Source organism: Stegodyphus dumicola, chromosome 2 (genome assembly GCF_044657685.1).
Source record: "Stegodyphus dumicola isolate Sdum_Otavi_A_Nest chromosome 2, ASM4465768v1".
In the NCBI taxonomy this organism is placed as follows: domain Eukaryota; kingdom Metazoa; phylum Arthropoda; class Arachnida; order Araneae; family Eresidae; genus Stegodyphus; species Stegodyphus dumicola.
In genome coordinates this window covers 215751875-215770801 of record NC_140769.1, presented here as the reverse complement: position 1 = coordinate 215770801, position 18927 = coordinate 215751875, and the positions used below count along the sequence as shown (strand labels likewise).

The following is an 18927-nucleotide window of genomic DNA, read 5'->3' as shown; positions in this document are numbered from 1 at the left end:
ACAAAAATTAAGATTTAAATAAAATCACTACTGAAAATTTCTATGAACCAACTTAGAATACTACTATCAAAGTAGGAATAATACACAAAACCTTTATTTTTGTAAAAAGTACAATGATCATTTTTTACTTCCTTGTACGAAGTAAGAGAAATATCGTAGTCATAAAATTTTCGAATACAGTCAAAAGTCGTTAATCCGGACTCGTCGGGACTTCGGCGATTCCGAATTATAGATCATCAGTTTAAATCTGGTAAGATGGCATGCAGAAATTATAAAATTAAAAATATGAAACCATAATTTATGAAATAAAGAACAATTATGATCTAAAGGGTATCAAAATTTACAAAAAAAAAAAAAAGCTTAATATTTATTTGTTTACTTTATTAAACATTTCTTTCAATGTAAGTTGGTTATGTTGCTTCGTTTTTTATGTGATAATATATTCTCTTTAATTCTATAAACAAACATAATTTCTTGTTCAGTTACAAAGTTCTGCTGTTCAAGTCCTATAATTGCTGTGTCAAGAATACTGACTAATTTGCCAATCGAAATTTTTTCGTTTTCAATAACCTCTGTTACTTTCTTCGCTATCGGAAGCGAATTATAATGACGAGGAATTTGATTTAAATCATATCAAAGACAGAGTACATCAAGATGAAATACTACATTTAGTAAGGAATTATAAGCCAAATAAAATAAAAACATCTGCCCTGAAGATAAGGATAGTGCTGACAGATCAACTTCCAATTCATTGCGTGCGGCGGCGTTAAAGATAAACAAAGGATATGCCTTTATCCATTTTTTGCAGCAATTCCACTTTTTGTTTAATGGACTTCGAAACATACTTTCGCTTTGTAGATCCTTTACATATTAGTAAATATATATCAGAAATTCTATTTGACATAATCGAAAGTTCAAGCTTACTTTTATAAAATTGCTCTAAGAATCTGCAAAAAATAATAAGCCGAATCCAATTCAAAGATTAAGGAACAACGCAATCTGCAACATTAACTGAATTAGATAATTTTAACTTAGCTTATACCGTCCGTTATACATTAAACGCGCATTCATAAACGTATTTTGCGCACGCGCACACGCATATTCGCAGCCGTAAAGGTCTTGCTCGTCATTGCGATGCATGCGCAGAAAGTTTGTAGTTTTAAGGTCCGGATTATAGATCATTCCGGATTATGGGTGTCCGAATTAACGACTTTTGACTGTATCATATTTCAATGAAAGTATCCATTTTGACTGCTCTAGAATCCATTTGAATGTGGTTTATTTTTTTCCCCTCCCCCCTCCCATGACATCTGTGAATATGGACAGAATAAAGGACTCTTTTTTTCAAAAATGGATCCAGGTGAGATTGTTTTCCCTTCACGTGAGTACATACATATGCATGTATCTCGCATAAATCAATAGCGGGTAGCCTCAAAATATTGAAATTTTGTATATGGGACTGCTATAACATGTAGTTGTGCAACTCCCTTTTTGGTTGCAATCGGCTGCATCAGATGTCTGTATTATCTACCCACTCTGTTACCCGGCTCGGCGAGCTCAGCTTTTTTAATCTTATATGTTTGTAAATTGTGCATTTTTTTGCTTTAGAGGTGACTCATTATGTTGTTCTTATATTCCAGTTAAGTTTTTGATGACTTTGATAAATCTGCAGGCAATAGTTGTAGAATTATCAATAATTTAAAAGTTGTTTAAGTGCTACTAAGCCCAAAAGACGTCTCCACTGGTTTACATTTTAAACTCTTGTTTTGTTTGTTTGTTTGTTTTTTGAAGATTTTTTTTATTTTTTATGTATTTTTGCCTCGTTGTGAAGTGAGAAATATATCTCTAATGAAATTTGAGAAAATAAGTTTAAATAAATTGTGAAAAAAAATGTGTATAATTTAAAAGGAAGGAAGTCATGTGTCCTCTTGAGATTTTTTATATAGAGTGTTACTGTATTTCACTCATTGTAAATTTAGAAACAGTTCTATAATGTTTATACTATGTTTTATAAAAAACATGCATGACATTCAATGTGGGCAACGTATTTCTAAGTTGAGTGCTATATAAAATAGTTGATGTGTTTGTTCTTTGTTACTTTAAATTTTATAAAATTATTTTAAAGAAACCCCTGGTGGGATGGATCATTACTGCTCGCGGGCCAGTTTTGGCCTTCGGGCCGTAGTTTGGAGACCCCTGCTGTAGAGGATTCATTTACATTATCTATAACAATCCAAAACTCTATTTGGTTCAAATTTGTTATATAATGAAAATTGGTAAGATTTTTTGTAACAAACTGATAAATGATTGATTATGCTTGTATGGAATTCTTAGGGTGCCACCATTTTGAAAACAGTTGTTGTCTTTCAACATTAGCTTGGCAAAAAATTAGTCACCAATGAGTTTTTGAATGCTATCCAAAATTGACAACTAGTTAGTGACTTTTTGGTGAGGGTAAGGCTAATGAAAAAGTACTGAAATTTTATTTAGTCTACAGTATCACATAAAAATCAAATTTTATTTACTCAAAACAGCTGAATTGAAGCTTTTGTTATAGTTTTAAACAAATGATTTTAATCAAAAAACAAATAATTTTAATTAATGCTTTTGCTATAATTTAGAACATGCAAGAAATAAATTCTTTAAGAGGAATACTTTTTTTGTCGAGGGGGGGGGCAAAGATTTCCTCAAAGCAACTTACTAGTATCCATGTTACAATAAAAAAACACAAATATCCCAAGCAGACCATCTCTTTACTTACGAGAAACAGATCTCAAAATGAACTTGAAGTACCTTACTTACTCAACAACTCACAGAGCTGATAAATCACATAATAATGACAACTATTATATAATAAATCACATAATAATGACAACTATTATATAATTTTTGAATAAGATATTTCAATTTTGAAACAGTAATAGACACCATAAAAACATATTCTTTTATAGAAACCTACGTCTACTTTTATAACTTATTATCAATCACTGAACTAACTGACTTCTCAAACACTCAAATATGATAAAACAAGTGATTAGTGGTGATATTTATATTTAAGAGATGTCTAAATATATATTGTTATGGATTTGGTACTAATTCAGAAGTCAAACAACAAAAATCAGCATTATATTCTTGTTGTTTGGCTTCTGAATTAGTATTTGTTCGGCATGTTATTGTGTCTTAACTATGGATTTGGTATTTAAATAGTTAATGTTAGTAGAATTATAAATAAAGTTGTTTTATTCCCTATGCAGTGCAGTGTGTGTCGAATATTAAAAGAAAGCTAAGCCGGAAAATTAAAAATATAAGAGCATGTGCACTTAACATTTAATAAATAAATATCTCTTTTTGATTTCGAGAAATTGCTAGAACAATCTTGCGCATGATTTTAAAAGTTTATAAAAAGGAGGAAAACCTCTCAATTCAATTATTAGTTGTTGTTTTAAAAGTTTGTTTAGAAAACTGCTCTTGTTGCCTGCAGCAAATTTGCAGATTAGCTTTCTCTAGCTGTTTTGAATTAAGTTCTGTTGAACGTTTAAGTAGTTAAAAGTTAACTACTGTGAGATATTGTAATACTGTACAATTATCTGAAGAAATTTAAGCATTTTGTTTTATTTGTCATGATAATAATAAATTTTGTTCATTATTCATCAGACTTGTGCATTCAATTCATAACGAACCCGTACGCAAGCAACAGATTTTAGTGTCAGAAGTGGGATATTGAATGTCATCAAAAGTGGGATATTGATTCAGAAGTGCCAACAACAAGTGCAATGGAGGAGCAGTTGAGGTAGCTGATAGCAGCTTTTGCTACATTTAAAATAGAGATGAAAGCAGTCAAAGAGAAGATGGATGCTAGTGAAGTAGAGATGAAAGTGGGCCAAGAATCCGTTAAAGACGAGATGAAAGCAGGTCAAGAGGAAATGAAAAGAGAAATTACCTGCATAATAGAAAACAAATTCGAGGCTATAGAAGGTAGAATAGAATCGGTTGAAAGTAAGGTTAGAGAAATTGAAGAAAGAGTTTCTTCTGTCAAAGAATAAATAGAGAGAGAGTTTCTGCAGTAGAGCAACAAACTGAAGAAAGAGTTTCTGCCGTCCAACAACAAATTGATGAAAGGGCTTTTGCTATTGTCAAAGAAGTTGACACTTTAGCGATGGAAAGAAGCAATTCTGAGGGCTTTAAATTTTTATCCATGCCTGCTTGTCCCTCACTGAAGCTATCCGCATATGATGGAAAGACCTCCTGGGAAGTATATAAGACATAATTTTCTATAGTGGTGGAAGCAAGTGGATAGGATTCCCAAGGTAAGGCCTGTTATCTCGCCACTTCTTTGAGAGCAGACACAGCAGATATCCTTCAGACTCTTCCCAGACACAAAAGGCTAGATTTCGAAGCTCTATCTGACGCATTAGAGTTGCGCTTTGGGGAGAAATGTTTGAAAGACTACAGTAGGCTTCAATTAAAATCCTGCTAACAGAAGCCCACTGAAATACTCCAGGAGCTTGCCAAATATGTTGAAAGGCTGTCCCATCTCGCTTTTCGGAGTGCCCTACAGAAACAAAGGAAATCCTGTCCCTGCAATACTTTATCGACGGCATCCAGGATCCTGAAACACAGAAATATGAGGCAGCCCAGCAGGCAGCCTGTAGAGATTGCTGCCCAGTCAGAGCTGTGCAAGTCCATGGGCCGGTGGATCAATTGATGGCTCATTTAGATGATTTAGCCAGAGAAGTCAATGCTTTGATACAGAGTAGGAGTGAGAATAAAGTGGCTCTAAGGTGTTGGAAATGTGGTATTGAAGGCCACATATGACGTCATTGCAGAACACTCCAGGGCATGGATAATAAAACGGATGATTTGAGAAGACCAGTGAATGCTTTGAAATGGAATATTGGTAAAAAGAAACCAACCCTAAAATGCTGAAACTGAGGTGTTGAAGGCCAGATACAAATGATCTGCAGAACACCCCAGAGCATGGAAAATAAGAGAAGCGGGTTAAACAAACAATTGTATGCCATGGAACAGAAAAGGAGTGACATGAAACCAAAGTGCTGGAACTGTGGGGCTGAAGGACATGTATTGCAGAACACTCCAGGGTATGGAATTGCAGAACACTCCAGGGTATGGAAAATAAGATCATTTCCCAGCAACGACGCAGGAAACAAATTAATGACCATATCGAGGAATGGAGGTTGCCAGATAATGAAAAACCGTGTTCCAAAGCACTTAAGATTTCTGCAGTGAGTGGCAACAGTAATGGACTGTCCATCAATGGGAATATCGATGGAGTTCCTTGCAATATGATCATTGACACAGGAACTAATGTTACCCTCATTCGGAAAGATTTAACTCAACAGTTTAAAGATAAACTTATTTGGACGCTTTCTGTGTTACTCTTCAGACTGCATCTGGTGATAAAATCAACATAGCTGGGAAGTTAAACGTAAACATAACGTTTGGAAGTGCCACCTATCATTACACGGCATACGTGGTGCATATTACAGATCCGTACATACTCAAATTGGACTTTTTAAGGAAATAAAATTTTTCTTTAGACTTCAAAAACACAACAAACTGCTTTCAGCATTTGAGGACATGACTGTCCATCCTCAGAAGGGATCCTTACCTGGAAACGCTGACACCTTGTCTGAAAGCTCGAAAAGCTGCCGAAATCATACTAGGGTTGAAAAGAAACTGCTGTTCTCCATCTCATGCTCATCAGTCATGACCCTCATCTTCCATGTGATCCTTTGTTTAGTCACCCTCTGGTTATGCCTTCATCGCCTGAGGAAGACATCCAAGATCTCCAAGCCCAGTTTGAAGTGATGCAAGAGCGAGTCAACTTGGCGACAGAAAGGGTGAAGATCCGATGCGACACGAGAGCTGCTGGACATCCATTCAACAAGGGAGACAGGGTGTGGTTGTGGAACCTGATTTGACGAAAAAGACTCGGGCCTAAATTGCAGTCACCTTGGGATGGCCCGTACACAGTCCTAAACAGGCTGAATGACGTCGTGGTTCGGATCCGTAAGTCATCGAACTCTAAACCTAAAGTCGTTCATTGCCACAGGTTAGCTCATTACTATGCCCATAGTACATAGGATAAATAATTGTAAATAGTGTAAGACCATGGTCCTTTTTTTGTTTCTAAATGTGTATTTAGTATAAGTTAGTTATTACATTTATTGTTCATGTTGCTTGTTATTGTAATGTAATGTTTATTATTGCATTTAAGTTTGGCTTCCTGTCCAGGGATTGTACTGCCCGAGACATGCAGTCCTTGAGAAGGGGGCAGTGTTACAGATTTGGTATTTAAATAGTTAATGTTAGTAGAATTACAAATAAAATTGTTTTATTCCCCGTACAGTGCAGCATGTGCCAAATATTAAAAGAAAGCTAAGCCAGAAAATTAAAAATACAAGAGCACATGCATTTGATATTTAATAAATAAATATCTCTTTTTTGAGAAATTGCTAGAATAATCTTGCGCATGATTTAAAAAGCTTATAAAAAGGAGGAAAAACCTCTCAATTCAGTTGTTAGTTGTTTTAAGAGTTTGTTTAGAAAACTGCTCTTGTTAACTGTAGCGAATTCGTGGATTAGCTTTCTCTAACTATTTTGAATTAGGTTCTGTTGAACATTTGAGTAGTTAACTATTAAGTTACTATTGTGAGATTGTAATACTGTATGAATATCTGAGGAAATTTAAGCATTTCGTTTTATTTGTTGTGATAATAATAAATTTTGTTAATTTTTCATCAGACTTGTGTATTCAATTCATAACGAAACCGTACGCACGCCACAATATATATATATTTTTTAAACGATTAAAAATTCAAATTTAACTTAAAACATTGGTAAAAGTATAGTTTAGGGTACCCCTTGGTGATTTTGGCGGTACATGGATACCGATTTTGTGCTCGTTACTCCGATTTTGTGCTCGTCTTTGACTCGTTATTTCGGCTTGCGAAGCGGCGAAAAATCGCCGATAGACAAAGCCAAAATAACAAGGCAAACAATTGCACAAACTCGGTATCCATGTACACATCGACTTATTTTCACTTAAAAAAAAATCCCCGAATTGCACAAAAATGGCATTGCTCACTCCTTTGACTTTATCTATGTACACGTCAACCTATTTTCACTTTAAAAAAACCCGGAATTGCACAAAAACGGCATTGCGCACTCTTTTAACTTTATCCATGTACATGTTGACCTATTTTCACTTAAAAAAAAATCTTAGTATTGCACAAACTTGCATTGCACACTCCCTTGACTTTGTCCATTTACACATCAATATATTTTCACTTAAAAAGTTAAAGCAGCACCAAATTCTACAATATAGGCAAACAAAAAATATATAATCTCAATAAAATACACTTTAAACCAAACAATAAAATGACATAAAAAAGGAAAAACATGTTATACATTTAAGCACTACCAAAAGCAAATATTCACTTACCACGATTTTCAAGTTCGCTTCGTACACCCAGAGCCATGTAAAAATCAAAATAGCAATCATACTCAAATGACTTTTTTAAACCAGGTACTCTTTCTGCTCGAACGCTTCACATAGTGACCATCTGAAACTTTCCTCCTACAAACCCATTCAAATGCATATAAATGGTTTTTACGTTCGACTAGACGCATATCCTTCCTACACTTATAATGGCTGCTACGTAAACCTTTATTTACACACCAATCAATTAAAGCCCTTTTTCCCTTTCGCTCTAAATCGTACAGAAACTTCAAATTAATCTTACTACATTCGGCCATTCTACCGTCTAAAGAATCAAACCAACACACAACACAAAAACGCTTACAAAACATCCCATGATTCAAAATTTCCCAGAATCATGCACCCGATTACATCACAATAGGGTTTCCATAACATCCAACTACTCAGGCTACCATAAGTGAAACAACAACTTGGCGATAAATAAAACAACAACTTCACCATAATATAAGGGGTACCTTAAAGTCTACTCTACCCAAAACATTTAACCACCTTTATAAAGAATAAATAAAAAAATTTTCATAATAAAATATAAATAATGTTCACTGAACTAACTGATTTCTCAAACACTCAAATATGATAAAACAAGTGATTAGTAGTGATATTTAAGAGATGTCTAAATATGTATATATTTTTTTTTAAATAACTAAAAATTCAAATTTAACTTAAAACATTTAACCTTTATAAAGAACAAATAATGTTATGAATAAATATAAAGAATAAACGAATATAAATAATGTTTTCTCCACTCTCGGAATGCATTAGTTGCATTTCTATGAACCTAAATATTTAAAAAACTTATATTTAAAAAAAAGTTTAGTAACAAAAAATGTAGACCAATTATTAAGAAATAAATATCATTATATTTCCTACTCTAAAATACAGGGTCAAAATTAAAATATAAAATATGGAATATAAACAAGCTTACCTATCAAATGCTGAGATAATGCAAATAATACACAAGAAATTAAAAACATTATGAACTGGATGTGACAGAAAACTAAAATTCTTGATAATGTCATCTTTTAATGATTCTGATGACATAATATGGAACAGCAGCAAAACATGTAAAAATGACATGCCACCGAGGAGACCATGGGAAAAATTGCTCACACTGTGAAAATGTCTAGCAGTTTTATAAGCTAAATCAATGGCAAGTTCATTTTTAAATATAGTTTGAGGAGGACTTCTGCTGTTATGTGGCTGAAACATCTGTTGAATATCAAGTTCCTTGAATCCGCCTGGAAAAAGAAAAGAAACAAGATAAGTAATATAACTCAATACACCCAAAAAAATCAAAATCATTTAAACTTTGCTGTTCTACCTTGCTTTAAGTGTTATTTGAAATTACATTGTTACATTGAAAGATTTGAACTCTGGACGCCCAGTATCCAGCTTCGGCACAGCTTTAGTATTAGTCCTTTTTGGCGAGAAATTTGTTTGGCGACATTTTGGAGCGATAAATGAAAAATTATGATAACCTTGGTAACCCTAAATAATGAGCTTCAGACATGCCGCCATTTCTGTCCACGTAACTTTAACGAATTTGATAGGTATCAAAGCTTTGATGGCAGGAGGGATAAATTGTGTGTTTTTCTTAGTTACTTTTGTGTTAGGAAAGCACAACATTTAAAATATTTTTTAAAAAGCCGAATTTTTGATAGTTAAAACTGGTGCTTTTAATATTACATCACATGAGTCTTGACATTTTTTTCATATGTCAACTCTGCATATTATTATAAACTCCCCCCCCAAGGGGGAAAAAAACACATTTTCAGTAGCATGAAGTAAACTCTTTGTGTTTCCTTTGCTAAGGAGATCAAAATTACCATGGTCTAAAAATACTTATTTACCTCATATTAGAACTATAGGGATGTGTAATTGCATGAATTCATAGGTTCAAATCAGGACCAAAATCAGGTTTCATTATTGCTTTTATAACATTTTCATAATTTGCCTGACTATAAAAAATATAATGTTGCTTAGATTATGGAATATATTACTTATAATTTAGAGTTCTCAAATTTTGTAAATCTTACAACCTAACAGCTGTATATGAATAACCTTCACTGAGTATTATTACTTTTTTTAATAGTATGTTGACACAACAGTCGACTTTTTATTTTAAATTTTATGCAAATTTTCTACATTACTTAAACATTTTATCTAATAGAAATCTGAATTTTTTGTAATAAAAACTCTATAATAAAAGTAAGAGTACAATTTATATATAAAAATTTGACTACATGGCAAGCACTTAGATACTGATTTCAATGTCTTTAAATGTTATTATCATAAAGTTTAGATATATTCTTATTAAGTTAAGATATACTTTTATTCTATTATAAAGTTTAGATGTACAGAACAAAAGGCACACTTTGTGCTTACGACTCAGTCAACCACTTGTGGCAAGATAACTTATGATAACAATTAAGTTCAAATAAATTTGTAGCCCAAAGGCTGCACAAATCAATTTAATGCAAAGTTGGTTAAAAACTTAACTGGCCTGGAATTCAACTATCAGCAATTATAATGCAAGGCTGAAGACTACAAATCTTTTCTTATCTAGCAACCTATTAATGTGGCCTCAAAAGGCAAAACACGGTTTGTTTTACAAAATAAAAACTTCATTTGGATTCTGGTGAGAAAACGGATGGAGGAAATTGACAGTAAAGATCCCAAGCATAAAATAACTCTGGTTACAAAATAAAGGAACGTTACAATATACTTTGTTCCCTGATTAATTATTCAGTACATGAAATAGTGTAATGCATTTTTGTTTGCATCACATACAAATTATTTAGTTTATTTAAATGCTTTCCAAAACTGACAGGATTTTGCAAACATATTGACCATATTTTTCGACCTATAGATGCAATACTTCTTCTCTTCAGAAGTAAGATTTAGAATTAAGAAATAAGAAAATAAGAGAGAATTATGAATAGAAAATAAATACATATCCTGGCTAGCAGAAGAAGGATGCCTTCATAAAGTACTTTTTAAGAGAAACTGGCTCAGATTCACATTACATCTACGGAAAACTACTAAAACTCCCATATAGCCAGCCTGAACTACCACTGTTCAGTGGCTATCACTGCACCACTAGTGGATTCCAATGACTGTTCGAATTTTTCACAGAAATCATCATTTACAATGATTGTTGTATTATTACCATTGGTACAAAATTTACTCATTATGATAATTTAATTTTAGCTTTTAAATTATAATCATAAATTACTTGTAATAAATTGAGGGATTAAAAAATACACACTTCTTAATATTTTTACCATTTACAATATTTAATCATAAAAAATATTTCTAACACTGGTACAAAACTTGCCCATTATAATTGAATTTGATTTTCTTCACTTTGAAATATTTTTTTATTTTCTTTTAATAACAGAATCTAAGAAACTAAAGTAACATATATTAGTTTGAAATGCATTTATTAACCTTTTGTAAATTTCATTATTCATAAACATAAAAATTAACCTTTTGTAAATTTAAAATATTAGCTAAGTACTAATATAATAAAATATAAATATGAACTAACTACTTAAAATATTAATGTTTAATACATTATATTTTGTAATTAAAAATATTAACATTTCGTAAATTTCATTACTCATAACATAATAATTGTCATAAATTCATTTACAGTAGTTTTTCAAGAATTTATCATTGCAGTACTAGAAATATTGAAAATTAGAGAAAGATTGTTTATTCTGATTAAGAGCTTATTTTTTAGGATTGTTATTTAGTCTAGATCGGGTTTTGTTGACAATCCGCCATTTTTTTCCGATCTTCAAAATCGGGTCTACCTTGGCGACCGAAGTTTGTCGCCAAATAAAAAAATCGCCAGAAGGACCAATACTAAAGCTGTTCCCCAGCTTCATATAATATACAAACCTCCAGACCATTAGCATTTTTTTTTAAAGATTTTTTTCGAAAAGGAAGAAAAAATTTGATTTCTAAGAGCAGCATTCACAGATTTGGCATCCAAGAGTAGCATATGCTACATGCTTCATAATATCAATCTACAGATATTAAAGCTACAGTAATATCACTTACTGCCAAATCACTAATTTATCAAAATGTTCTATAAAAAAATATTATTATTCATCATTTTCGAGGTCTACACACATATATATATATTCATCATAGAAATCTTTGGTTATTTCGCAGAACAAAAGATCAAAAGCAGAAATGATTATTTTTACTACTTACTTTCATCTTCCACAAAAACTTTTCCGATCGGACGACTAGATACATCACAATTAATAAAGCTGCAGCCAGTTGTAGCATATGTACCGTTTCCCTCATCATGAAATAATTCCTTTGGTTTTATACTATCAGAATCACTGTTCAAATGACTTTCATTTTTATTAAGTGAGATATCTGAAGATTCGCAACCTTCCGAAAAATTCACTTTCGAATCTACAGTGTATAAAGGCAAAGGTGTACCTGATGTCCGTATGTTTGATAAAGAAGGGAGTTGCATTTGTCGCATTCTCCTGTTTTTTCTGGCTACGCTAAATGAATTCATGGATTAAGTATTTAAAGTTATTTTAAAATTATAAATCTGAGCATTACTCTTATTTGTTTTACTTATTCAATTTATAACCACATAAATATCTCAGTACATATTATGACCGAATCCGTCAAATGTTTGTTTATAAACGCATTTGAGTAACTGATGCCACATTTCCTCATATTTTTATTAAAATAATAAATATTGTATCAGGCTGACAGCATGTTTATTAATATTTGAAATATATAATTTGAATTTTTATTACTCTTTTTTATTTCCCTAATACAATCGTTAAAAAAATTCTCTTTCCTTCAAATTTTAAAAATTCTTTCTCTTAAATATTTTTCCGAAAGTTTCAAAACCGATCTTCTAGTTTTCAGAAATCTCTTAAAATTTCCAGAATTATCCTACCCGACGCACAAATGAAATTGCTTCAGTGAAAGTATAACTTCAGTGAATATCTACAAAAAATTTTGAGCGGAACAGGGAAAGGACCATGCATGTTATTTTTGTACGTTATTTCGAATCCATATACTTAATACCTCATTTTGACTCGAATAACTAAAAATCTTAAAACTGCATTTTAATTCAGGTATTTTTATGTCCAAAGCTAATAAGATTTATTAAAATTAAGAAGCTACTCGAAATGTGACGAGAAATTATTCAAAAAAAAATTCATTTGTGCTTGATTTTAAAGAAAATGCTCATGTTCTTGATGTCTTAAATTAGTATTTCTGTGGAATTATCACAATCCTCCTAACGGACAGCAGAAACGGCGTTCGCCAAAGTCCTCATCTCCTTTCTTCTTGCTTAAAAGCAAGATTGCTAAAGATAACAATCTTACAAAATTTAAAAAAAAAAAAAAAAAATAGCACTAAAGAATCTTAATTTTCTCTGCAGATAACTGACGTTACATACCTTGAATTAAAAATCAAATTATATCAATGCATTTCATGAAATCAAAATAATAAGCATTAAGCTTATTGCTCATTTTATTCCACAGGAATATATTAGTAAACCTAGGTTTGTTCAATTCCTTTAGAATCCAATGACGTATAGATAGGTTATAAAAACATACAATTATGTTTACTGATCCTTGATAATGAGCAATGGTTCGATCGGGAAATTAATCAGGTTGATAATATGAATACTGACAAAACATGATACAACAAAAACTTCATTTCAAACATTCGTGAGATTAAACTTAGCGCAAATAGAATTTTGTATCACTAGAAAATAAATAAATGATGCAACATTCTCTTGCGCATTTGTGAATTTAAATATGTTTTTAAGTTCCAAGTGTAATCCGCGATTATTGTGCAGTTTCGCACAACATGTTCAAACCATAGATAGTATTATATATCTATGGTTCCAGCTGTGATCTGAAAGCGCTGCGATCCCGAACAACGGAGGCAGTTCAGACCTCCCAAATTTTTAAATGTGTCGTTCAGTAAATTCTTTGCATTTTTGCTGGGCATCAAACTAAAGGCTACCCTGTCTCAAAAAAAAAAAAAAAAAAAAAAAAGTAAACTTCTGTAGCCAAGAAAAGCCTGGGATAGGACATTCAGATAAATATCCTGCTTTTATCTAAACTACATCAAATCTCGATTACTAAAGTGCTTTTAAATTAATTTATCTAGCATTAAATGATAGTTAGAAATTACTCATAATAATGTGGTTCTTTTCTTGTAACTGTTAGTATCATATCCACATCGTGGTTTTGTGAGTTTCGTCTTCTGCTGCCGGTTGTAACTGATTGGGTTTCCAATTTTTGCAAGTAATCAGACAAACAAGGTTTAAATAAACATGAGTGTAGAAAATGATCTTAATGACTTAAAAATAGATCTGAGGAATCTGGAGATGGAACTCACAAACTACCTTTTAAATAGGCAATGAGACATGCTGGTAAAGAATCATTTCCTAAGGATAGAGAGAAGTGCAGTTGGTTTCGCAATCACAAATAAAAAAGTGAAGAAAATATGGCAGAGAGAACAGTACAAAAATGCAGAGAAAGCTGGTAAGGAACAAAATGGCGCTGAAAGACGAGAAAAAAATCGATAATGAACGACGTCGAACTGTCATTTCGGCGAAGAATTCAACGGTTGAAACTATTCTAGCTAAACTTGCCTCCAGAGTTTCGAAATATTCTATGATTGTACGAACTATTGCTTGGATGTTAAGATTCCGAGCCACTTATATGAAAAATGAAAATCGTTTGGCTAATATATCAGCTGAAGAATTCGAGAAAGCCGAAAAAACTTTATTTTTTCTTATACAAAAGGATGCTTTTGAAGAAGAACGAAAAAAGTCTGATCTGAAAAATCTTCAGATTTTCGTTGATGAAAATGGAATTTTAAGAATGAAATCTCGAGTTTTAGATTCTTCAGATTTGCTGCTAACTGAACATCAGACAGACACGGGAGCGACTAAATTTCAACTCGGCAGGAAAATTTGATTGGTCAACGGTACACGTCACATGTGACGTCAAAAGCGGGGTGTTTTAGATTTACCCCACAGGATTACCTGCCATTTTCGGTTGCTTGTTTTCTGAGCTCTGCAGTGATATTTTTTGGCGAGCTAAAAGAATTTTTTGATAAAATATTTTAATTGGTAATTTAGATATTGTTTGCTTGTAATTAAACACGTGATTACAAATTATTGTAAAGTATTTATTTTTGAGACAAACTTTTTGTAATCTATTTATTTTTCATATATTGCCTTTTGAGAACAGATAAATTTAGCTGAAATTTCCTTTGTTGAACAAAGGAAAATGAAAAATGTTTCAGAATAGCAAATCGTGTTAGTTTCAGTCAAACATTAAATATTTTATACCATTTTTTGTGTCAAACATTAAATATTTTAATATCATATGCTACCATTTTTTTGTGTCAAACATTAAATATTTTAATATCATATGCTACCATTTTTTTTTGTGTCAAACATTAAATATTTTAATATATGCTACAGTTTTTATTCATTTTTTTAATATTTCTGATGACAAAATAAGTTTTTTATTTTCTATTGTAGTACATAACTTTTTGTTATAACAATGGAATATGAAAAGATAGCAGTATTTGAATGTATGTACTGCTTCAAAAAGTACAAAAAGAAAAAGGTTTTGTATGAACACATTCGGGAAGTACATAAAGTACCTGTTGTGGCTGAAGGAAATTTGAAATGTCCTATTAATGCCTGCAATTTTTCATGTAGAACGTTTGAAGAGTTAAGAAATCACGCAAGAGATCAACATGGATACACTCTTAACTCCGTTGAAATGACATTTAATACATGTGAAGGTAAGATATTAGAAATTTGCATTTTCTGCGATAAACGTTTTTAATTTGAATTACCCCAAACTGAGTACAAATTACTATTTTTGCAAATTCATTCATCAAGTTGGGGAATAAAATACATCTATTTTTGTGAGTATAATTGATAACAGAATAATTTCCTTAGCATCTTGCTTTTTTCTGTTAGCCTGATAAACCCCCATTATTCTTCAGTAAAAATATTTCAAATAATAATTATTATTAATAATATTAAGATTAAGTAATATTTCTCTTCCTCAACTATTTGAAATATGAAGTAAACATTTTCTAAATAATAAAAACATATATAGAGATGTACTGCTACATAATTATTTATACATGTAATTCAGTGCTTCATTAAAAAAAAAGACTATCCTGTTATTACACAAACGAATCTCTTAATGCATATGTATGATGAAGATATCAAAAATAATGTGGACCTAATAAAAAAATTGTTAAAATCTTTATTAAAGTGGCAACCTTCAATCGTAAGTTTAGTATCATAATGATAGACACTTATTTTATTATATGTAAATGAGGCTTAAAATTTATTATATGTTATTTTAAAACTACTTAAAGAAATTTATTCAATGTCTTAAAATTTTAATAACCTATACACATTGTATCAGTTATCAAGAAACAGGCTACAATGTTTTTTTACTTTAGACATAGGCCAGATGACACTCATGCTATGGAAAATGTCTGATGACAATTTGTCTCTTAAGAATAAATTTCTTGCATTATTATACAACTTTGGGGAATATGTTTTAAGTCTAGTTTAGCTGGAACATGAGTACTAGTAACTGTCAAATAGGAAGAAAAATATGCCAATGTACAACTTAAAATAGAGTCGTAGCTAGGGTTTTCAGCGCCCAGGGACAACTGAAGGTTTCGCACCCTCTACTGCTTGCCATGGATGGAAAACATTTAATTCTAAAATGTCGTAACATCAGTTTGGTGCCCCTTCGAATCTGCGCCCGGGGACAGATGCTCTCCTCTAGCTACGCCCCTGACTTAAAATTAGGCAACTTTATTTCAGTGTAGATTTTAAATAAAACTATCAGTTTTGAGAGCAATTAGACACAGGTCCCTCTTCTTGAAGAGAAAAAAAATTCTGCTAAAGTGACCAGTATCTATTTACAATCAGTGCCAAAATAAGATTTTGGTTAGTTTTAAATTAGTAATTTTGTTTTAAAGATTAACTAGTTCACAATTATAATGGGCTTTTATATTGTATGTAGGCTAATGTTTACCCTTCAAATTTAGATTTCTTACAATGGAAAATTGAGGAAGAACGAAGGGAAAAAATTTCTTACTTTTTGAGAAGTACAATAACTCTTAAAGAAGGTGGGAAAAAGAGTTACTTCCTTTGTAATTGATCTGGATTTTATAATTCTAAAAGTAAAGGTGTAAGAGCTATAAAATCACAAGGTACCTGCAAAATAGAGGGGCACTGTCCATCTACTATTGAAGTTACCAGTAATGGCATTATTAAGATTTTATATTTCCAAACACACGTGGGACACACAGTAGATCTAGAACATTTGCCGTTAACAAAAGATTTGCGAGAAGTGATTGCAGGTAAGTTTCTTTATGAACTTGATTGTGAAATTCAATATAAAACAGACATTATTATACAACATTATCATATAAATGCAATATTTTCAGGTAAGTTAAAAGAAGGCATTCCACCACAGAAAATATTAGATTCCACAAGGAATAGTATTAAAGAAGACATTTACAGGGAGCATTTATTGACAAAAAAAGACATACATAACATTTCTAATTCTTACTGTATTGGTAATGATGAACAATATCATCCAACTGATACTGTCAGTTTAAGGATCTGGATAGAAAAAAATGAAATGTTTAGATGATAATTCAGTTCTTTTTGTAAAATTCCAAGGAGAAGCAGCAGATCAGCACTTGGAAATTAGTGACTTCTGCATCATCATAATGACAAATGTTCAAAAGCATATGCTTTTAAAGTTTGGATCCGATAGCATATGCATCGATAGCACACATGGGACTAATGCTTACGATTTTCAATTATCGACAGTTTTAGTCATAGACGAGTTTAATTCAGGATTTCCTGCTGCTTTTTGCCTAAGCAATAGAGTAAATTTAGGTTCAATGCAAAAATTTGTTCAGTGTATTAGGGACAAAGTTGGACTGCTGTCTGTAAACTGCTTTATGAGTGATGATGCACCAGTATATTATACTGCATGGACATCAGTAATGTGTGATGCCAAATTTAGGATTCTATGCACCTGGCACGTTAAAAAGGCATGGCTGCAAGCAGCAAATTCAATTATCCCCTCAAAGCGAAAGGAAGTTTTGAAATTTTTAAATGTAGTATCTGAATGTCATGATATAAAAGAATTTGAAGCACTGATATCTGATTTCCTCAGCAAACTCTTTGCTGATAGAGATACAGACAAGTTTGCTAATTATTTTGCTTCAAATTATGCAAACAGATGCGAGTTGTGGGCTAAATGTTATAGAAAAAGATGTAACATCACAACTAACAATCATCTTGAAGCACTGCATCGAGTTTTAAATTATTCTTATCTTGATGGATTGAAAAACAAGAGGGTTGATAGGTGCATTGCGAAGCTTATTAATATGGTGCAAGATAAACGGTTCCAGAGATTTATCAAAACAACAAAAGGGCCAAACACATCAAAGATCAACCAAACAAATTTACGACACAACAGAGCAATAAATTTTCCAGCTAATAATATCACAGAAATCAATGAGTTTTCTTGGCATGTGATTTCAGAAAGTGACCCTACTCTTGAATATACTGTTACTCAAATACATACACAATGCATTAATTGTAACATTGTTTGTAAATGGTGCAAAATTTGTAACGATGCATTTGTATGCACATGCACAGATGCCACGATTAAAGGAAGTGTCTGTAAACATATACATGTAATAATTTTAAAGACAAGATTACTTAATAGAGAACAGTCAGCTAAAACTAAAGAATCAAATGATGTAAAACTCTTTCTTGATCTATCAGCACAAAAATTAAAAAAATCAGGAACCAAGCACCATATTATAAATCAACTGAGTATCATATCAAAACTTGTAACATCAACAACAGTAAATAATATAACTTTGGGAGATATTGAAAACACACTGAATAAAGTGATTACAAAATTAAAGAACGAAAAGCCGAAATTGAAAATGGTGAACTATGAACCTACAAATAAAAAAGCAGGGAAACAAAAGAATTTCTTTTTTACGAGAAAGAAAAGAAAAAGTCCATGCAGTACTGAAAATATTGCAACAACTTCATACAAGAAAGCTGCTATAGATGCCATTGGAAATAATGAAACTCTTATAATTCATGATTCTTTTGATCATATATATTGATATCTCATCATGTAAATATATTGTATATAAAATAATCTCTAAATAGTTTATAAATTAAAATATGATGAATTAAAAACAGTATATAAATTTAAAATGCTCTTAATCTTGTCACTACTTCATCCTTGCTAGTTACACAAGTAATTTATTAATCAGTTTTTGATCTCATATTCTGTCACAGTATTTCA

General features: G+C 31.7%; 1 protein-coding gene across 2 annotated transcripts in view; it reads right to left on the bottom strand.

Annotated features, from left to right (window-relative positions):
• The window catches only part of LOC118203955 (transmembrane protein 237), a 39486-nt gene extending 27301 nt beyond the window's left edge, over positions 1-12185 (bottom strand). For both annotated transcript variants that reach the window (XR_015039780.1, XM_085811744.1), the window contains exons 1-2: positions 11747-12185; positions 8448-8760 (exon numbers count right to left, since the gene is read on the bottom strand). Coding sequence is in view for 1 of the 2 variants with exons in the window: in XM_085811744.1 (XP_085667870.1) it covers positions 8448-8760; positions 11747-12065 (632 nt within the window). In the remaining variant the exon portion in view is untranslated. The remainder of the gene's footprint in view (positions 1-8447; positions 8761-11746) is intronic.
• Between the last annotated feature and the right edge of the window lie 6742 nt (positions 12186-18927).